At 41.4% G+C, this 23,783-nt stretch overlaps 1 protein-coding gene across 2 annotated transcripts in view; it reads left to right on the top strand.

The window, feature by feature from the left end:
- Positions 1-23,783, top strand: part of MYOM1 (myomesin 1) — a 155,325-nt gene that overhangs the window by 84,741 nt on the left and 46,801 nt on the right. For both annotated transcript variants that reach the window (XM_088469642.1, XM_088469641.1), the window contains 8 exons: positions 3,007-3,148; positions 5,254-5,453; positions 6,347-6,403; positions 6,744-6,868; positions 8,051-8,234; positions 8,474-8,648; positions 9,648-9,769; positions 23,325-23,521. In XM_088469642.1, the coding sequence (XP_088325768.1) occupies positions 3,007-3,148; positions 5,254-5,453; positions 6,347-6,403; positions 6,744-6,868; positions 8,051-8,234; positions 8,474-8,648; positions 9,648-9,769; positions 23,325-23,521 (1,202 nt within the window). The remainder of the gene's footprint in view (positions 1-3,006; positions 3,149-5,253; positions 5,454-6,346; positions 6,404-6,743; positions 6,869-8,050; positions 8,235-8,473; positions 8,649-9,647; positions 9,770-23,324; positions 23,522-23,783) is intronic.

Below are 23,783 nucleotides of genomic sequence, written 5' to 3'. Positions count from 1 at the left end.
CTACTACTGTGTGGGCATTATGTGTAAGGGGCACTACTATTGTGGGCATTGTATAAGGGTCACTACTACTGTGGGCATTGCATAAGGGGCACTACTACTTTGGACATTTAATAAGGAGCACTACTACTGTGGGCATTATGTGTAAGGCCAATACTACTGTGAGAATTATGTGTAAGGGGCACTACTTCTTTGGGCATTATTTGTAAAGTGCCCTACTACTGTGGGAATTGTGTGTAAGGGACACTACTGGGGGCATTGTATATAAGGGGCACTACTAAGGGCATAATTTGTAAGGGGCACTACTACTGTGGGCTTTGTGTATAATGGGCACTACTGTGGGCATTGTGTATAATAGGCACTACTGTGTGTCATAACTCGTAACGTGAATAAGGGACACTACTATATGGTGTAATGTGAAGCTTGGGTACTATGTGCAGTGTAATGTGAATAAGATTGTGCTACTTTGCGGCGTAATTTGGTGGTGCGATTGTGTAGCCACTCTGGGTTATTTATATTCTTGTCCTTGAAAAAAGTTGAATAAACTGAAACGCTGGACAGTATTGCTATGGTAACAATTTAACTTCTGGTACAAGTCCCACTGGGTGCCGCCTCTGCTCCTTCACACAGCTCAATTGCATTGCACAGTTACACAGCTAGTTATACTTTATGGACCTGATGCTGCCTGCAAATCAGGCAGAGTGTAGAGGGCAGGAAAGATTATGAAGAGAGTTGAGATCGGAAGTTGGGGATGAGCTGTTTGAATTTGATGCTATAGGGAAAAAAGGATCTGCCATTGGGTTTGGCAGACCTTGATGTCAGACATTTGGTGGCAATGGAAGAAAGTAAGTCTTGCTGCTGCTTTGAGGATGGAATGAAGCAAGGAGATGCAGGTGAGAGGGAGGCCAGACCAGAGTAGCTGAGGTGCGAAAATGCAAGAGTGGTGTTTTATGTTTTGAAGTTGGAAGTACTAGTTGTCTGGAATGAAGGAAAAGAAAAAGTCAAAAAAGGTATCTAAGAAGCCAATGTGAGTATAGTGATGTCCACAGAGAAGGAGAAGTGGGGAGGTTGGACACTCAAGATGAGTGAAAATGATTAGCTCTGTTTTAGACATGCTGAGTTGAAAATAACTCAGCAAGAAAACAGTCAATAACTGGGATCAGGGTTAATGCACAGGATTCAGTATACTTGGAAGCTAGAAAGCTACCAGCAAGCACAATCAGGGATAATGCCAGAGGTTCAGTGCACTTGGAAATCTAACAGTTGTCCACAAGCATTGTCAGGAATAAGGCCAAAGGTTCAGTATACTAGGGAGACAGAGATTTATCAGGAAGGTTCAGTAAACTTGTGATCAGTCTGGAGTACACCAGACATTTGTACATGGACACAATAAAGTTCCATGTACATGGCTCCCAACTGCCATCTCACAGGCTGTGTTTGAAAAATGACAGTTGGGAGCTGATTGGCTGGCACCTTATCACGTTTCACTCTGTCGCCTAACACTGCTTAGTAAATAGACCCCTAAGAGTTAACCACAACAAAATCACCTGAGTTTTCTAACAATGAATGATATCCCTCTCTAGTTATATCTCATACGACCACCAATAATATTTAATATCAAAGCTAGTACTATGCAGAAGTTCCTAGGTTCTCGTAATTATACCATAAAGACAGAATTTTATTAAGTGGAATTTAACATGAGAAAATAATCATAATGCTTAAGGTATATAAAATAATTTTTTAAATAAAATTACACACAGTAGTAAAATACCAACAGGATTTTAAAAACAAAATGGTTTAAAAACAGAAAATATTGATCCCTTTGTCTGATTAGGTATAAGAGTTTTTTATGTTTGTTTTGTTTTAAACCAAGTTCCTCTCAGCCCCAAAGGAGTTGTCCTCCTAAAAGCAAGATTTTGATTTCACACTAACCCCATTTTAGGAATATGGAGCATTAAAACATCTACTGCCGTTATAATAAATAGACTACATTTTTTTTTCTTAATAAGACATAACAAGTGTGTTGGTGTATTTTACTCTCATACTATAATTTTGTTTTTAATTTGTAATGCTAGTTAACCTCATGTAACCAGGTCTGACACTACAAACCATATTGATTGCTAGCATTGGTGTGGCACTCTATTCATGTGCTGGTTTTGCAGCATATCTACAGTAGTTCTATTCCGTGTGTTTATTACCATAAGATAAATGCATTGGTGAACGTTACAGTGAGCTTCAGGTGAGCTCTAAGCACTAACAAAATGCTATTAGCAAGACAAACATACAGGTTGAGTCTCCCATATCCAAATATTCTGAAATACGGAATATTCCGAAATACTGAATTTTTTTTGGCATGACTGAGATAGTGACACCTTTGCTTCTTGATGGTTCAATGTACACAAACTTTGTTTAAGGCACAACATTTTATTAAAATAAAGTATAAAATTACCTTCAGGCTGTGTGTATAAGGTGTATATGAAACATAAATGAATTTCATGTATGTGCACAAATTTTGTTTGAGCCACAAAATTATTGAAAATATTGTATAAAATTACCTGCAGGCTGTGTGTATAAGGTGTATATAATACAAAAATGCATTCTGTGTTTAGATTTGGGTCCCATTCCCAAGATATTTCATTATGGTATGCAAATATTCCAAATTACGGAATATCCAATATCCAAAATACCCCTGATCCCAAGCATTTTAGATATGGGAGACTCAAACTGTATTTACATTTGACATACTCCACAACCATTTTCAGTCATGTTTTACTACTATAACTTTAAAAATAAAAAGCAAATACAGTGACAGCCAGTACCCAGCCTTACAATTCAGCAATCCTGTTTAATGAGACTGATGGGAAAGTTTGCAGAAATTATAAACACCCTCAACTTTAGCAGAGAGGGGTAAGGAATTAAAAAAGGAAGAGAAACAATTTGTTAACTAATGGTTTTCAGCTATAATGCTCTGCAGAAGAAGCTTTATCACGGCTTTATATTATATTGTAGATGCTGAACCAGAGGTAATGGGGACACCAGCGGCACCTCTGGATGTGGAAAGCCTTGATGCCAACAAAGACTACGTGATAATCTCTTGGAAACAGCCAGCTGTTGATGGTGGAAGTCCTATTCTGGGATATTTTATCGACAGGTTAATTATATTCATTTACATATTTAGAACATATGAATATTCTGCACACAAGGCAACAGTCTGTTGATATACATTTTATATAATGTTTTAATAACTACACTGACAGTTTAATGCAATGTAGGGTACAATGATATGCAATTATTTTATGCAATTCATGGTTTTGTAGTAGTGTTATAATGTTTTTTTTCTGTCACATTGTTGTCATGGCACCTTAGATGGATTTGTTCTCCTGTAGACAAGTACATCACTATCAGAGATGTTGTTGAGTGTAGTTAGGCTGTGGGTTGGTACTCAACTGCTTTGTAACATAATTGTTATTTCAATTTCTATAGTTTGAAAAGATAGTCATCCACATTTTCCACAGATGCAAAAAAGGAAAAATCAATTTCAAATCTTTGGAAAGGAATGTATACTTTTACTAAGGGGTCTATTTACTAAGCAGTGTTAGGAGACAGTGAAAAGTGATAAGGTGTCAGCCAATCAGCTCCTAACTATCATGTTTCAAACACAGCCTGTGACATGGCAGTTAGGAGCTGATTGGCTGGTACCTTATCACTTTTCACTCTGTCTCCTATCACTGCTTAGTAAATATTCCCATAAATCAATTACATGTCATGATTATTTTGACAATATAATTTTTTGCTTCATTAACAATGAACGCACACAAGTAGGAACTTAAACAGTTAGATAGGTGGTGTTAGTAATTGAATATACAAATATACCTTAATGTAAAAAAAACACATTCAGGCCAATTTATAGAGAATATCCCTAAATCCATAGAAATAGCACCAGATTTAGGGATTCTCCCTATTATTTAATACCCACAGGATGTCATGGCCATCAATGGGTATTGGTGGTATTGGCATTTACAGGGGCTCTGATGCGATAGAGTCCCCATGCAAAACAAATTTGCTATTGCATAGTTAGGAAGGACAATGGCGCTACCTGTACTGCCTGCTGTCCCCTTATGCTATTGGCATCTCAGGATAGCTTATGATTATCGTGTACCCGACGTAAGGATGAGCAAATAGTATCAGTCACTAAATAGGACTTGAGATAAAGGACAAAGGGCACAAGAGGCATAGATACTGCTAAGGGAAGACAAGAGGAAAGAGGGCCCTTACCGTGAGAGCTTATATGCCAAGGGGTACAATTAGTAAGAAGAGCAGGTAAAAGGTGGAAAGGTAAGTGGTGATTTAGAAAGAGGGCTATTAGGCTTTAATAAAAAGGTGTTTTTTGAGTGCATAATTGAAGCTGGTAATATTGGTAGAAAGTCTGAATTGTCAAAGGAGTGAGAAGTCCGGTAGAAATGTTGTAGACCGACATGAAAGTAGGTTGGAGATATAGGAGGAGTGAGTAGTGATAAAGGGCTTTATATTTATGGGCGAGGAGTTTGAACTGGATTCTGAGGGGTACAGGGATCCAATGAAGCAGGTTGCAGAGGGGAGAGAATGACACAGAGTTTATGTGGAGTGGACAGAAACCAAATTCAAATGGGTAAAGAAAGAAACGAGAGGAGAGGAATATGATGAGTTGAAGAAAGATAGTCATTTAGGGGAGCTTGGAGGGGAGACAGAGAGATACTGCAGTAGTTAAAGAGAGAGTCGGGTTCAAGTGAGGATATCTTATGGATGAGTAGAGACAATGCATGACTAAAGGAGGAGGGGACAGTGTCAGGCGAGAGGGACAGGTTGAAGAGATGGGCAAAGTGGGAGCATAAGGAGAAAGGGAGAAGCTGATGTTATTTTATATTAAAATGTGAATTGTTATTGATGCTTGCCCATTAACAATGATAACCATGTTGCACTAATTATGTGTTACTGAAAAGTCTTAGGAGTGCCATACAAAGTTCAGATAGATAGCTTTATGTATGCATTATAAACTCTAGTAATATGTTTAGTGTCATAAACATGAGAAGGATAAAACTATTATGTTATAGATATTTGAATTGAAATTGCATTGACAGCAAAGCCTTGTAGCCAGAGGTTATAATGGCACAACCTACTTTGATATTTGACGGATGAAGCAAAATGTTACATGCAATAATTTTTAAGATGCTGCTCTGCAAAGCTTTCTTGTATCATTGGGTTTCTTTCTTCCATAAGGTGTGAAGTTGGCACCAGTCATTGGACTCAGTGTAATGACACACCTGTGAAGTTTGCCCGCTTCCCAGTAACTGGTTTAATAGAAGGTCGATCCTATATATTCCGTGTGAGGGCCATAAATAAAACTGGAATCAGCAGACCTTCCCGTGTGTCAGAGCCAGTGACAGCTCTGGATCCAGCGGACAGAGCCAGAATGAGAAGTAAGAGATAACCACAGACACTTAGCAAGGTTCTATCATGTGTAAATGTCTAAGTGTGAGCAGCTACATTTCTCACTTCTGAAATGAGGAAAACCAGTGGGAAGGTCAGAGACATTGGTGGGCAACAAATAGCTCTGACCCATGTGCACTATTTAACGTTCCTCTGAGTCTATGAGGCACTGTTGATGCTGAAGTGCTGACATGGTTCAATCACACCGTCTCTGCAGCAAAATATTCTGCGGGAATTAACCTCCATTACGAAGGAAAATCTTCGTCAATTTTTTTGTTGTGCACCTCTATGGGGTGTGAATACAAATACACAAAGAAGCTGGTTACATAATGCTGTCACCAAAACGTTCTGGAGGCACTTTGTGGACATCAAGCAGTATTGAATACCTCTTTATATGCATCATCAGTGATCAGCAAAACCCAGCCAATCATTTGTTGCCTGTATTTCCTTCCTGGGCACCACAAATATGTTGTATTATTTTTCTGATAAATTACCTCCCTGGGCCACACTTACTGCTTATGTTATGTTATATTACAATTTCAAGTACTACTATCTACACTAACACTTGCATAGAAACTTTTTGCAGGATGGAATGCTCTGTATACTTAGCAGTGCAGTTGCATTTGTGTTGAGTATTTATATACATAGGATATTACATATCTTGAAAAGCAAAGTTGTAATCTTCCCTGTCAATATGAGGAGCTGGCCTTTACCCTCAGAGGTTATCTACTAAGTTCCACTGACTGACTGATATATAGCAAACAGTGCAACCAATCAGCTACTGGGGGGCACATTATGCAGATTTCTTATTTACACATTTGTCTTTTTACATTTTTCTATTGAGCATCTTGTTTCATTCAGTTAAGCAGTTTTTATATTTCAGCTCGTCCTTCTGCTCCCTGGACCGGACAAATCATTGTAACTGAAGAAGAACCCACAGGTCAGAACACGTTCAGCAGCATTTCATTTAAAATTGCTTTTATAATGATTTAAAAGTAAATTATTGCAATATTTTGAAATATAGATTTACTGTAAGTGACACTTGCTAACTACAAAACTATCTGGCCTTAAATAATACACTAATCTAAGAATTCTTTGCACACTGTATTTTTAATTATCAAGAAAACTCCAAACATTTATTCATTCCAAATATACCTTTGTGAAGATTATTTTGCCATTTGGAATATATTACATGGGTGCTCTTTATGAAATAAATGATCAATCTGCGCAGTATATTGTTTCTGTTTTTTATAGACCACCACTGTTTTTATCATCTACAGAGGGGGTTATTCCTGGGCCACCATCTGATCTCACTGTAACAGAAGCCACCAAGAATTATGTGGTGCTGAGTTGGAAGCCTCCTGGTTTACGTGGCCATGAAGGTGTTATGTACTATGTTGAAAAGGTGAGATTAAATCAGTAGACATTGCACCACAATCAACAGTTTATTTGTTATTACTGTAAAAAAATAATTTTGTATATATCTTATAAAAGTATTGGTCAGTTACATACAGTGGAGGCAGCCATTTTTGCCTATCCTGTAGAGAGTTAAGTTTCACCTCTAGGCATGCCACTGGAAAATAAAATGGTTTACCCTCCTCTTGATAGCCTCCCTGTTTGTCTGCTTCTCAATTTCTTCTAGTTCAGGCCTTCTGTCCTTCATTTGTATTTTGTTATTTTATTGTTCTACTAGAGAAACAGCATAATCTGTGATGTGTATATGCAGGAAGACTGCAGTTCCTCTTATGGATCTACAGTATTAGGAATGAAAAGTTAGAGCGCAGATATCAATGCCTACACTGCTTTTTTTAGAGAAGACCCTGTTTGGGCTACAAATAGAAGGGATAAATATGGATGCTATACAGTAGGAGTTCCTTCCCTACTCAGAATAAACCCTGGTCAGAAGCACTCCCATAAACCCAGTGCTGTAAGACAGTAATGCTAACCACTGTTCCACTTACAAATGCTAGGCCACCTTAACTTCTCTAAGAAGACCCTTGCATTGTCACACACACACCAGTGGCAGGTGCATGTGGCACCCACTGACAATATTGATTGGAGCCATATAACGCCCAGCAATCCTGGCAGTTGGGACAAATGTGCTGACTGCCAGATCATTACTGACCCAACTAAACTGGGACAGTTGGAATGTATGGTTTAAGAGTAGATCTCTATGTTGAGGTTATGTCCGATCATGTAATAGCAATTTTTAAGTTACAAGTACTACAACACAGTGAATGTTCTAAACATATTTGTGTACCTATTGCTTCCGACACAAGAAAGGTATATTTCTTCACAAAACTGGGGTCATGTCACACCAAGGAAAACTTGCCTAGTTCTTCCAAGGTGTCCTCTCCATCTAACTACATAAAATACCTTGCATTACCACATGTATCAGTGGCAGGTGAACGGGACATATATAGTGACTTCGGAACAATGGTCATTGGTGGGACTGTACTGACTAAATTGATATGTATATAAACAATTTTTACTTTATTTGGTTTTTATAACTTCTGATAAAGAAGTAAAATTTTATATATTCAATGCAGCATATCCATAATGTTGTACTTATTGGTAACTTTTACAGACTGTTGCTGGCACAGAGAACTGGCAGAGAGTCAACACAGAAATCCCAGTAAAGTCTCCACGATTTGCTCTGTTTGATCTGGCTGAAGGAAAGTCTTATAGTTTCAGAGTTCGCTCCTGTAACTCTGCTGGAGTCGGAGAACCCTCAGAGGCCACTGAGGCTACTGTAGTGGGTGACAAACTTGGTAAGTGATACTGAGCCTGAAGATAATCATGGCATTGATACAAATGTAGCATCTGATAGAGCAGAGGGCACATGCATGCCTTTCTTTAGTCAGGTTCTCTTATCTGTATTCATATTTTCAGGTTTGCCTAACATATCTATTTATATAGTCTGTCATCATTTTTCAACATGGAGATAAAACACCTCACTATTAACCTAAAAGAACAATTGGTAATCCTTCACCTATTTTTTATTTTGTAGACATCCCCAAGCCACCAAGTAATCCTGTGCCCACAAGAAACACAGACACTTCTGTGGTCCTTACATGGACAGAATCCAAGGATGCCAGGGAACTGGTGGGATATTACATTGAGGCCAGTCTCGTAGGATCTGGACAGTGGGAACCCTGCAACAATAACCCAGTGAAAGGGAAAAGGTAAAATGATACATTACTGTTATTAGCAGTGATGGAGTGTGGATCTCTTCTATTGTGTTACTCCTGACAACACTGCTGGAGTTACATTATGAATCATCTTTTTGAGAAACTGTAACTGAGAGAAAAGGGACAATATCATATAGCAATGAAAGGTGATGGAGATATATAAATGCTAGGTGTACTGATGCTCACATGCTTACTCTCCGCCTGTAGGGAAACCAATATGTGGCAAAGGTATTAATTGCACAACACCTATACTATGTACAAAATGCTCTTGCATGCAGTGTGCGGCAAAGCATCCTGCATAAACGTAGCACTGTGTGTCATCCTGAGCATTCAAAATCAAGGGAGATGCATTAAACCTTCTAAAGAGTTAAGAAGTGGACAAATGGAGAAATTGCCCATAGCAAACAATCAGCTTCTAGCTACCATTTATCAAGTACCTTCTACAAAATGATAGGTAGAAGCTGATTGGTTGCTATGGCCAATAGCTCCACTAGTCTACTTTTCCACTCTGTATGCTGCAGACGTCATGAATCAACATTGTTCTAAAAAGTACTTTTTTGTATAAACAAAGGAGCCGGTACTTACCTAAAGGTACAAGTTGATACAAGATTCACAATAGCTTCCATACTCTGGATAAGTGTTCAGATGCTTATTTTATTCATTTCTGAAATAATTACACTGCTTCTGTTAATAGTTACAAGAATGACACCAAAAATAGGTGCCAGTCCTGCATATAGCTCGGTACCACCAGAAGGAAGCTCTGATTCCAAACATCTATAACTCAATAAAATCACTTGAAAAGATAAAATTGTGGTGGGTCGGTGACGCGCAAAGTTCAGCCAATCCAATCTTGGGAGATTTGCTCATCTCTAAATAGAGCAGCTTTTTATTCTACAAAACAAGATAACCTGCCTAACCTCCCTACCGCTTACCTTTGTGATACACTCCCCAGGTGTCCCTCAGTAAGTGATCACATTTCTCCTTATGGCACAGATTAATATGTCATGGCCTTCTCACTGGTGAACAATACATCTTCCGTGTCAGAGCTGTGAATGCAGCCGGACTCAGTGACTACTCCTCTGACTCTGAGCAGATAGAAGTGAAAGCTGCAATTGGTAAGTCACTCCATAGCAAGTATACTGTTACATCATTTAACATCTTCATGAGTTTAGTTTTGACTTTAGATCAATCATGCTTTTCTTCCTTTTACTCACACACAGTAATGACTATTTAATCAGTGCTATTGCTTTTCTGTATTACCCACATTTCCTTTCAGATGGTGATTCCCTACTGGTCACTATTAATCCCATCATTGTTAATGTGTGGTGTTATATCTGTTTGTGTACACATCTCACCATCCGTGGTGTTTTTAGCTTCCCGCTGTGTCAGAAGCCGCATTTTTCCCCTTCTGGTGTCCCTGGATAGAAATCCAGTCTTCATGGTTCAGTATGTTACATATTAACTGTCCTGCACTTGCAAGTCTATTTATTATACACATTGACATGCCTGTTAGTGACAGCAATATGCTAAGGAAATGATTGCATGCTTGTGCCATAGTCTGACGTATTGCACGCCACAGTGATGACTCATGTATATGGGTATGCAGCCTGTGCATGTTCCTAAATGTATAGTCTTCTGCTCGTAGTCTTTACAATGTGTTACATGAGTCACATATTACCTTAGATGACTAGCTATTAAAGTTAATTGATTTCATGCTTTTTGCAAACAGTGTTAAAGGCCATAATAAGTAAATTAAGTGAATACAATGTGATTAAAGCATCAGCTGGGAGGATTTATATCTCTGAAGCCTTAATCACACACCCTTAAACTTTAATCTCCCATTTTGATCAAGTAACTACAGTCATACCAGCAATACTGTTCCAATACAGTGTCCCCACATAATACCAACAGTAACTTCTCGAGATGCCAGTGATTTCATTCATGTTGTACAGTCACAAATTTACCTTAATGAAATCAATCCACTATTGTAGCTGCAGTCCATCTCTCCTATAGGGGATGTGGTGAGGGTCCTGACAAACGGGATGGCCGGAACTCCGGCATCGGAATCCCGAACGCCGAGACAACACCGGCACCGAAATCCCGACATGACTTGGGATGCCGATGTCGGGATCGCGACAGGCGGCATCCCGATTGTAAGGACACCGCGGAAAGGTGAGTATCAGCCACGGGGGTAATTAGGATTAGGCGCCCCGGGGGGAGTTAGTGTTAGGCTCTGGGCAGGGGGGAGGTTAGGGTTAGGTTCAGGTACCACCTTCGTCGGGGGGGTTAGGCACTAAGGGAGGAGGGTTAGGGTTAGTCACTAAGGGAGGAGGGTTATGGTTAGTCACTAAGGGAGGAGGGTTAGGGTTAGTCACTAAGGGAGGAGGGTTATGGTTAGTCACTAAGGGAGGAGGGTTATGGTTAGTCACTAAGGGAGGAGGGTTAGGGTTAGGCACTAAGGGAGGAGGGTTATGGTTAGTCTCTAAGGGGGGAGGGTTGGGGTTAGGCACTAAGGGGGAGTGTTAAGTGTATGCACTTACCGGGAGGGTTAGGGTTATGGTGCAGGATAGGGAAGGTTAGTATTAGGGTACAGGAAAGGAGGGTTAGGGGGTAAATAAGACAGGGGAACATTACTTACCGTTCCCCTGTCATCGGGATTTGAACTATCGGGATGCCACTGTCAGTGTGCTGACAGCCGGCATCCCGTCCATTGGTATTTCATACCAATTGGAATCGGTATGAAATACCGATGGACGGGATGCCGACAAATGCTAATATGCTTTGATTTTCATTCATAGATAATTTGTGGCTGTATTATTTATTAATTGAATCAATGTACTTCTGCCAACTGCCCTTTCCTTGTGTCATTGTGCACCAGGGACGGGGTAAGTTAATGGTGGTGACGTGATACTTTTTAGGGGTTTAGGATGGGTACCAGCGGGCTGCCAGTAAATTAATGGCACCTTGGTAACAAGGTTACTGTATCCAGTATAAAATCAGGCTGTGAGCTCATGCTGTTGGTATTATTGAGCAGATAGGTGCAGTAGGTCACAGACATGTTCACTGTTACTAACTGTTGAAGCACTTGGGTCATATTAATGCAAAATATAGTTTAAGAACTTATAAGTGTCTTCAGCAATTGATGTTATATAGTAACAGAAACCATTGTTGGCCTGGCTGAGCAATGAACAAACCATGGGATTCTACTTGACACACATTTTTAGTGCCTGATCACTTACTGGAACACAAATTAGTTCATATTTGATAATAAAGACAGAAAAAATGCATGCAGGTCTGCAGTAGTGCATATGTGTGCTTTCTCTTTATTAGCATGCACAGAGCGAAGTAACGCATGTTACCTTATGCAAATTCTGCATCTGCCAATAAACTAAAAGAAATCAATTCATACTTTAACATATATTTCTGTGTGTAAACATAGTGTGTACTGTGTGGTCTGCATTACTCTGTGCTGTAGACACTGAGCAACAGAGTCGTTTTGTAGAGGTATCACCCTCTATTGCTCACTGTCTGTATAATGTACAGGTGAATGTACAGTATGATTAACAATGTCTTTGTTATCTTCTGGATGCTGTAGGGGGAGGATTGCCACATGGTGCGTGCCCTGAACTGAGTGCTATTGCTGATGGACTAACAGACTCCCCTGCATGCCGGGAAGTCAAGCATGAGTCCACACAGCATTTCCCCACCACAGATGCACTGCCAGATAGCAGTGCTAATACCAAAAATGTCTCACCCAGTAAAGGTGGTAAACCTGGACCTACAGGAGTAAGTAAAATAAGTCCAAGCAATGAGTCCATGGCTACCACACACTTGCCACAGAAAGGAGGAACAGAGCAGCAAAGTAAGTGACAGCTGACTCCATAAACCAGGGCCAATCCAATTCATTATGTGCACAGGAAACAACTGCGTTCTATAATTGTCTACATATAATTGTCTGCATCCATTACCATAGTTATTAGAAAAGAAAATCTCAATGCTTATCGGCCAAAGGCAGCGTACTAGAGCAGTGGTTCTCAATTACTTCCCACCTGGGTCCCCCCTGTCAGCCATTTGCATTATTTGTATCCCAACATTAGCAAAGTAATACATATGTAATGAATATAATTGCTATTGGATAAAATGTTTAGGCACTGTTATATATAAAATCAAATGTGCTATAAACAACATTTATAAATGAAACAAAAATAGAATGAATTGTACTTATATATTTCTCACATATGACAATTTATGAAAAATTAAAAATTAGCAATAAAACAATAGTCCACATACCGTATGCTTTCTTTTACATGGATACAGGGATAGACATTTTCATTCTGTTCTCAGGTCCTTCTGTGATGCATGAGGCTATAGATTCCTAGGACCAGTGGTGGATTTTACCTAGGGGCTGCGAGGCTGCAACCCCCCTAGTAAAATCCTTCACTTCAGTGAGCCATGGCAATCTGTGACTGCACTGGCTCACTGTGACTGGAGGTGGCTTCCTATTGGAAGCGTCACCTGCTAATCACGCACAGGACAGGCAGCCCCAGGAGGAGGTGTCTCCTCCCCCTGGGACTGCCATTCCGGGCTGCCATAAGCAGAGAGCGGCTTGCAGAGGAAGCCGCTGCTCTGCCTTTCGGGCAACCCTACAGGGCTTCTCGGGGCTGCTACCAATACAGCCCCAAGAAGCTGATCTAGTGTTATACGCATGCGCGGCACTACCGCCGCTTATGCACATGTGCAAGTCCTGGTTCCTGACATTCAATGTGCAGGCGCCGGGACCAGAAGCAGCGGCAGCCCCCCTCAGGTCAGAGGGCAGGAGCCACTGCTGCCTTGGACACCGCTTTCCCTGTGTGTCTAATCCTCACCTGGATGTCCTGCCCACCATTACAGAAAGTACTCCTGAACATCACAGCGAGTACCCCTGGGGGTTCTAGTATCCCAGGTTGAGAACCACTGTGCTAGAGAAATAATGATGGAAAGGAAAATGTGTAAGTGTAACATTAATAAATCAAGTTAATGTACCTGTATCAAATAGAGAAGAGTAGTATTGAGCTTGATAGGGGGAATTCAATTGTTTTTTTACCACCGTTATGAAAGGGCACTCAACGGGGGCAATCCAGTTGTTGTTCTGATCAGGCACGAGTGCCATGGGTGCCCAGATTTCTGCTCGCACCCTCCTGAGGTGGTGAGCAGATATCCGCGAACAGTCCGGGTTTGGGTGCTCTAACAAGGACTTTAGACTGGTTTTAGCCGATTTACGCAGCATTTGGGCGCGATAAGTAATGGGCACCGGCGGGACTCGCACCTGATCAGAGCAACTATTGAATAGCTCCATCGGGCACCCATTACTCATGGGCGCTGATAAAACAATTGAATTCACCCCAATATGTGTTATTGTAATTAGTGTTATTTAGCACACACAGATCACCAACCAAATTACATCTACACTATTTTCTAAATACAAATTGCTATTCACTAGTAACTGGTGTGGAATAAGAGATGACTGACTTATTCTATACTGATATTGTGATCATCTCACACACAGGTAACTCAGACAAAACAACTGGGTTTTTCTCTCAAATGTATTTATTGATTTTGATTCAACTGTGAATACTATCACTGAGTTTGTACAGTACAGGCTCGGGCAGCTAATAAGATAATAAATAGGAAACCAGCAGAGGGAAATGTAGGGACATCCTTCTGCTGCTGCAGTCCAGCTACCTGACAGACACCCATACATTTGTGGCCTTTTTACAAATCTTGGCCTGAAGTTGGCGCCATTTTGTACCTCTTTCGCTTGAATACTTTTCAAAACCTTGAAAGGGTGTAATTGTACAGTGTGTATAGATATAGGGCAACCCTGAACAGCAGATTATTGAAAACAAATATGAATGTCACATGAACTGACATGGCATCATAATAAACCTTGTATTGTTGCATGTGAAACGTGTAGTAGATGTATGAGATCTAATATCTGGAGACTTGATGGCTTTCAGGATAAGGTGGCCTTTTGGAATTTGGTGTACTATAACAAAATTATATAAAGGGATCCGGGATATGCCAGGTCATCCCAGTGTCTGCTTGCTGCTCTGCCCCGCCCTCCTCACAATACAATGCTCCTCCCCCACTCTGTCCCACCACACACCCTCTGGCCCACCCCCTGCCCTGTCCTGTCCCACTCTGTTCCGCCCTCCGCTCCTCTCCCTGTCCCTAGATCTGGCCCGGCCCATACATACTACGATCCTGGTGGCCCCGTCTCCCTAGCAGTGGGTTCCATTTGGGCACACATCCTCGTCTCCTTTTACGCATGGATGTTGGAGGTGGGACAGACTTTAGCAGATTATTATACGGATTACATTTTAAAATGATCCCTGTCTTTCCCCAAACTGCCTTTAGCATTGCACTACTCTTTAATGTTCTTACATTGCTCCTTACAATACGTGTCGGTGTGGCTGGCCACGTCTGTCTATATTATATTAGGGCCTATTTATTGATGATCGCATTTGCAATGCAATCTGGGCGCGATACTAGTGACCATTATCGCATCGCAGGATGCAAACATATTGGCCGAATGTAACAAATTGCACCCGCAGCGGAACAGGGGTTCCAAAAAGAGCCCGTCCCTGCGATGTGCCGGAGAGAAGTGACCACATCAGCGGGCTTTCACTCCTGTATCAGGTCCCCAGCTCATTCTCGGTCTACTGACCACGCATGCGGAACCCTCTCCTGGTAGTATTTGTGATGTGTAGCCCATAGGCTACGGGAGCCTATCTCTGGAATGCATCCCATTCCAGAAGTTGGTAAATATGGAGGCATCGCATCCCCATAAAAACCTATGGGGGTTGCGGCTGTCAGCCGAAATGGAGGAACACAGCAGGTATCTGGGATATCTGTGATGGTCCCTCTGTCATACATTTGGTGGATACTAAAGATTTGCGGTTACCCCCGGAAAACGGGTGTTTACAGGGAATAATTCACAAATATTTATTGATAAATGGGCCCTATAATCATCGCGCAGCAGCAATTATTTATTTGGATGCCTTCAAGTTCAGACATTCTGGATAATAGGTTGCTGGATACGAGATCCCATACATGTGTATGATTAGATCACTTTGTGTTAACTAATATTTCACTTTGCATTTCTGCCTGTCAATGTCATGAATTTAAAGCATTTACAGCAATGTTAAATGTTTTAAAAAACACAACAAAAATTTTGTGAAGAGTTGTTTTGAAAGACTGCATGCATTGATATAGTAATGTTACCCACAAACCATTGTTGTTTCTGTAATGTACTAATGACAAAATAAAGTCAAGCTTTGAAGAACATATTTTCTGGTAGCATAGTGTTCTGTTCATATATAAAAGTAATAAGCAAAAACCATGTAGACTTTGTAAAGGGTTTTGACACACAATATGCGTAATAAAAAAAAATACACTTTGAGACATTTAGAACATTTATAAGCAAAGTGCAAATTAATTTAATTAATGAGCAATTTGACATTGCTGTAAGCTCAGCCCATTCCCCTGAGCCTACAAATCCTGGGTAGCTTTACAAAGAAATATTGCCAAGTATAGTACGATCTAAACATTTAGACTACATTATAAAATGAGCTTGCACAGCTAATACAATATAGAAGTATCACTGAAATCACACACACATATACAGATATCTTTCGGCGGCACTCCAGGACCTAGAATGAATGAACGTTACTCACTCCTGTTTCGCCAACGTTTCAGTAGTCTTTACCTTTGTCATACTACTGAAACGTTGGCAAAACAGGAGTGAGTAGCGCTCTTTTATTCTTAAGCTGGGTACACCCCATGCAACAGCGATGCAGCGACACGATCCAGCGTATATGCGGGACAGCAGATGGGAAGATGGAATGAACAAGCTTCGGGATAGGGAGTACACACTTTATGATGCGTATGATATATCGTTTCCGATCTGCATCAGAACAATATATATCGTACGATAAGTCCCGGAGTGCCACAGAAAGATATATGTATTTTGCTTGCTCTAGCATATGGTTCATATATATATTACACTCACCCATTCAATGAAATGAAGGACAAGCCCCTGCTGTTGAGAATATATATATATATATATATATATATATATATATATTATGAAAACTTGGCAAAATATTTAGTATAGACTTGAGAAAAAATGGCAAACTACTTACCACACAATTAACCATAACAGTAACCCTCACATAAAATTTAGCACTGTCTATATAGTTAGACCATCTGATGTATGTCAACTCATTTATGGGTACAACCTATATAACAAGACACAACAAATAAATCAATAATGTGGCATTCATGTGTATTACTAAATGTTTGACAATATTCTGCAGTGATGCGACACACTAGTCTCAGAAATAACACACACACACACACACACAGATAATCCTAGCTCGGCAATTATATATAATGGAGCCTTCCCCCCACAATTACTCAGAGATACTCACAGATCCAGGTGACAGCCAGAGACACAAATAGTGGAGATCAACAGCAAACAGATTGATGAAGGCTTTCTGTTGCTGGTCTCCATTAATTGCACCTCTGAGTGCCTTCTGTATCTGGGAGTATATATATATATAATAATGTAACTATGGGTCGCCATTACTCCCAGTAATTTTATTACGGTAGTAGCAGTGCCAGCAGTGGACCACATGATGTATGTAGGGGGTATGTACAGGTAAGTGGAAAAGTCATTGACTTGGTTACACAAATCTTATTTTCCTGAAAGCGCCTTCATATTTGCATATTCCTGTTACAAAGGTTTGGTAAGTAACAAAATGCGATTTTGTCTTGTAAGTACAGACAGACACTGATGATTGGTTATTCATTAAACTGTTATAAAACACAAGTAACTGCTATAGTTTTGTTTCTTTGTTGTCTAAGGGGTTGATCCAATTTGGTACCAGTCTGCAAATGCAAGTTTGTTTCATTAAACTCACATACTTCGCACCAATGCGCATACCCGAGAAATGCGACATCCAATTAGAAATGCTTATTCACGATAATCGCTGCAATTGTGTGCGATTTTTTTTCTACAAAATGCGACCTGGGAGAAGTGCATGAAAATTGGGGAGACAGTCCTGGACTCGAAAAAAGTGACAACTTCAATAGCAGAATCATATAGAATGCTGTTAGTGGGCAGAAGTAAAGTACTGGAGGTTTTTTAACGTTGTTAAATGGCTGATTTGTGCATTTTATTTTAAATGATAAAAATTACTAACTTTTTTTGTTCAATCACAGATGAATTAATGGGAAAAGAAAAAAAATTTCCAAAAGTGATTTTGTGGTCATTTGAGGCCACAAATTTTTTTTTAAAAAGTAAAAAATGTATGTTTCATTTAAAAAAAAAATACTTACATTTGGGGTGCATAATCTTAAAAAAAAGTTGATTTTGGGGTCATTTGTGGCAATTTTAACCACAGTCATGACATGTAATTATTAGTCCAAGTAAGCTAATTGAAAACTTCCAATTGCCTAATTAGTCATTAGAGGGGATTGTCCAAGGGGTTCTGAAGTTAAGTACCAACATTTTTACCTTACAATAAAGATTTTCCCTACCGTTTCACACCCTCAGGGAAGTGTGCACAAAAAACGTGAATCTCATGTAGAAAATCAATGCGAGTTTGTGGATTGCAAGTGTAATTCGCAGTGTGAGTTAGCCATGAGAACGGCTCGCAGGACCCGAGTCGCACCTAATTGGATTGGCCCCTAAATGTTATCTATTGCTGACAGACAAATACATCTACATTATAATTTTGGGAGAGAGAGATCAAACTTGTCCATGTTTATAGAAAGTCCTATTATATATTATATGAATATTAAGTACTATAGAGGTTATAATATTACAATCCCACCCAGTGGTGTATCTAGTGGGGGTCGAGCGGGACACGTGCCCTAAGTGCTGTCAGACCTGGCGGCCGTGGTAGTGTGGTCCACGGCACTGCACACTAAAACAAACACGCCACCGCCATTGGTAGTGTGTTTGTTTTAGCACTACAGCCAATAAGAGTCAGACAGACTCTTATTGGCTGCTACACCCAGGGCCGTAGCCAGGCTGGAGCTCACTCATGAGTGCTCCCACAGTGGGTGAAGGGAGAGACGTCATGACGTCTCTCCCACAGTGCCGAGTGGGACCAGAGGAGCGGACGGCGACGGGCGTAAAAGCGGAAGTATAATTATGTGTGTCTGTTTATGTGTACGGGGTACTATACTGGGGACACTGTATAAGGGGCACTACTGGGGGCACTGCATAAGGGGCACTACTGAGGGCATTGTATAAGGGGCATTACTGGGGGCACTGTATAAGGTGAACTACTGGAGGCACTGTATTAGTGACACTGAATAAGGGGCACTACTGGGGGCACTGTATAAGGGACACTGTATAAGGTGCTCTACTGGGGTCACTGTATAAGGTACTCTACTGGGGGCACTGTATAAGGGGCACTACTGGGGGCACTGCATAAAGGGTATTACTGAGGGCACTGAATAAGGGGCACTACTGAGGGCATTGTATAAGGGGCATTACTGGGGGCACTGTATAAGGGGCACTGTATAAGGTGAACTACTGGAGGCACTGTATTAGTGACACTGAATAAGGGGCACTACTGGGGGCACTGTATAAGGGGCACTACTGGGGGCACTGTATAAGGGGCACTACTGGAGGCCCTGCATAATGTGCACTACAACAATAGGAATTGCATAAGGGACACTGCATAAGGGGAACTACAACTGGGGCACTGCATAAGGGGCACTGCTGCAGGGGCCATTGCATAAGGGGTACTGCAACTGGGGACATTACATAAGGGGCACTACTACAGTGGGCATTGTATGAGGGGCACTACTACTAGGGGCATTGCATAAGGGGCACTACTACTGGGGGCATTGCATAAGGGACACTACTACTGGGGTTATTAAGTTGTATATGGAATGAAAAGGATGTTGCCAGAGTGACGAGAAACATTGGTGTGTCTTGTTGACATGCCCCCATTTTTCAGTGACCACGCCCACTTTTCGGCACACGCGCCGAAGGCATAGTTGGGGGGGGGGGCTTAATTTTTCATCTGGCCTCCAAATACGCCACTGTTCCCACCACATTCCACTACACCAGTATTTTCAGATGCCATACTTCAGTTTGTCACAAAATTACAATGTCAAAATATGACAGATTAATGAATAACCCCAAATGTATTCTTGCATCAGGTAAGTGTACAATGTTTTGAACTCCAGGTGCAATGACTATTCATATAAATATATCGCAGATTACATGTTATACCTTATTTTTGCCTTATGTGTACAGTACTAATTCCATACTCTGAAAGTTTCTTCTGTAAATAACATTGTTTTCCATAATATATATCAATTACATATGGACTTCTATCAGGAGAAGAGTAAGCCCAATATATCAATAACTTTATCATTATAGTGGCTGCTGCAGTTTATGTATCTTTTATGTAAGACAAATGTATCTAAATATTTGTGTGTGAGTACAGGACAGTTATTACAGTATGTTTAGTTCTTTTTAATACATCATTGCGATATATGTGACGACTTCACATTGGAAGGCATTCATTTATTGTTATTAGTTGTTTCCATAGACTACAATTGAAATATATTGAAAGAAAATATTGAGATTTGTTTTCCCCATGCAATAGAATGTAGCATTTATTGTGAAAAACAATATTTCCAGGCAGTATTTCTTATTTATATCCAGAACATGTCACATTTTAAGGGTAACCCTGTTTGAGAACAGATGGGACAAATACAGACTTAGGGTCTGATTCAGGTTTGGTAATAGAGAAAGATAAAGCAAGTAATTGTGCACCTGGACAAACCATGTTGCAATGCAAGGGGGAGCAAATACATACTTTTTTTTTGCATGCGGGGTAAATCATACTTGCCAACTCTCCCTGATTGTCAGAGAGACTACCTGAAATAGCAGCAATCTCCCTGACTCCCTGAAGAGTCTAGCAATCTCCCAGATTGTACCTTACCCCCATTATGACACTGTTATATAAAAGAATAAAAAGAGATATGGACATTCAAATGGGATGATTAGTATCATTTCCCTGCCTTGGTTATAAGGTACAATGATCCCTATGGCTACATGCAATTTCTGAAAAGTATCAGTGTGTTTTCATCAACCTGTAGATCTTACTAACTGCTTTTGGGCTCATTTACATTTGGATGTAAGTAAATTTTATGACACACCTCTCAGATGTAGCAGTACACGTCCACTTTACTGCCACGCTCATAGGTATTGCTTTCACAATCTCGCTGAAATACTTTTACAAAAGTAGACATCTATGGGGTAAGGGATGCAATCCTATTGCCAGCGGACGGGATGCCCGTCCGCTGGCAATAGGAACAGGATACTGATGTCGGCATCTCGAACTGATGCGATCGTCCGGACGGGTAAGTAACTGCTCTGTCCCCGGGGAAGGGGGGTTAGGTTTAGCTACCCCTGGGGGGAGATTAGGGTTAGGCACCCCCCGGGGAGGGTTAGGGGTAGGCTAGGGGAAAGGGGGGTTAGGGTTAGGCACCACTGGGGGGAGATTAGGGTTAGGCACCCCCCAGGAGGGTTAGGTTTAGGGTGCGGGAAGGGGAGGGGTTAGGGTTAGGCACCAGCAAGGGAGCGTTAGGGGGGAAAAGGGGAAGGTTAGGGTACTTACCTATCGCTGTCGGGATTCTGCACCATGCGGGCTTCCAGTGTCGGGATTTCAGCCGGCGGCTATTCAGCCGCAAAAAATACCATACCGATTTCTGGGGTAAATACTGGCTGCTTTTTCATGTAGCCCACAAATGTTGGACAGCTTTATTTTTACACTGCAATTTAGCTTTCAGTTTGGACACACCTTTCCCAAATCAAAATCTCTTTGCACATTTACATTTGCCCCACCTGCCATAGGCAATGCAGGGGTGGGGGGGTTCCGGTTTCCTGGAAACCCCCCTCCCCAGCCCACACCATGATGACTTCAATAGAAATAGCATATAATACTAAAGTTGCATGTTTTTAAGAGCCCTTCAGTGTCACAAATCAAATAATTAGCACTACCTGTTGATCTTTTAAAATGTGTGAGCCAGTAATGAATACATTTGTGCACCAACTAGGAGATCTGGAAAACATGCACTGTTAGTGGTGCACTGATATAGACCACCTATAGGGTTAATTAGTAATACTGAATAATAATAAACTAGCCAGTACATAAAGAGACCAATCTGTACATATATGTCCAGTGGCGGGCTGGGCCAGGGGGCAGGGTGCCATGTGCCCCCCGGGCCACAGCGCCATGCGGGCCGTGGGCCACGGGCAGTCTGTGTCTCTGTGACACAGCTGCACCGCGCGTGTAGCGCTGACCGGACGGAGTTTGGTCAGCGCTACACAGTGACTGACCAACAGACAGCCGCCAGCGCCCGCAGCTGTGTGTTTGTTTTGAGTGGCAGCCAATGAGAGTCTGTCGGACTCTCACTGACTGCTGCTGCGCCCACTGCAGGAGCCGCTCCATCATCCGGCTCCTGCAGTGGGTAATGGGAGAGACGTCATGACGTCTCTCCCATAATGCAGAGTGGCCCGGCCCGGGAGGACGAACGGAGGAGCGGATGGCGGCGACGGGAGCGGGGATTCAGGTAAGTGCTTTTTAATTTTTTTTATTACATGTGTCTACCGCACTACAAGGGGGAGACCACTACTGGGGGCACTACAAGGGGGAGACCACTACTGGGGGCACTACAAGGGGGGTGGGGACTACTACTGGGGGCACTACAAGGGGAGGGCACTACTACTGGGGGTACTACCAGGGGGAGAGCACTACAAGGGGGGGATAACTACTGGGGACACTACAAGGGGGGACTACTACTGGGGCACTACAAGGGGGGGCTACTACTGGGGGAACTACAAGGGGGAGAGCACTACTGGGGGCACTACAAGGGAGAGAGCACTACTGGGCCCTACAGGGGGAGACCACTACTGGGGGCACTACAAGGGGGGGACTACTACTGGGGGCACTATATAAGGGGCTTACTACTGGGGGCACAAGTGGCACTGCACAGGGGGGACCACTACTGGGGCCACTATATAAGGGGCTTACTACTGGGGGCACAAGGGGCACTGCACAGGGGGACCACTTTAAAATCAAGCATTTGGAATCCCCCCTCTAGAAATCCTGCGTTCGCCACTGCCTGCAGTTCAGTGCAACATGGTTTTACCAAGATGCACAGTTACTTGCTATTGCTAATACTCTATTCCCAAATCTGAATTAGGCCCTTATTCAGTTAATTCTCCTGAGCAAGAAGAAAATTATTTTTAAAAATATGCTTATTGGACTCTCAACTTTACACTGGCATTGTATAGCTTTCAGCAAAGTGATATGGACTGTAATCTAAAATTACATGTTATCTGTGTGATAATCAAAGGTCATTGCACCTGTCCGTTTGCACTGGTTTAGTAAAATGCTCTCACTGTAAAAAAATTAAATTAGCTCACTGTTTTCCACATTGCGTTGTTTGTAAATGACAATTCCCTTACACTGCTTTATTTCACAATAACATGTGATTCCCAGACTGTTACCTAATCTTAAGTGATCTTTATATAATGTTGATCCTCTAACAAATAAACCAAACCTACTTGTCTAATATTCATGTAAAAAACAGCAACTCCCTCCGCTCCTTATGACATCACTGTTCTGGAGAGTGTATGTGACTCCATGGTGATTGGTTGGAAGCAGCCCAAAGTCACTGGTGGTGTGGACATTCAAGGCTACTACATCAACTTTCGAGAGGTTGTGGATGGGGTACCAGAAAAATGGCAGGAAGCCAATATTAAACCCATAAGTGACAGGGCATACAGGGTAAGATATTAATGTTTCTTGAAATTGCATGTGATTTGTTTTATTATCTTCAATGTGCAGCGCTACATAATATGTTAGAAATAAGAGTTCATGAGAATAATGTGGCTTATTTATATGTATGTTAGGTACTGACGACAATATTTGTAGATTTGCTTAGCTATCAATAACTCAGGGTATGCTTGTAATGAGGTGATCTCAGTCAGCATGTGTTTATGGCAGCAGAATCTAAGGAAAAATACAAATGCTTATGATGTAATAGTCT

Source organism: Taudactylus pleione, unplaced genomic scaffold (genome assembly GCF_031769625.1).
Source record: "Taudactylus pleione unplaced genomic scaffold, aTauple2 ptg000093l, whole genome shotgun sequence".
NCBI classification, from domain to species: Eukaryota; Metazoa; Chordata; class Amphibia; order Anura; family Myobatrachidae; genus Taudactylus; species Taudactylus pleione.
Note: the sequence above shows the minus strand (reverse complement) of the source record. Positions and strands in the feature narration are given on the sequence as shown.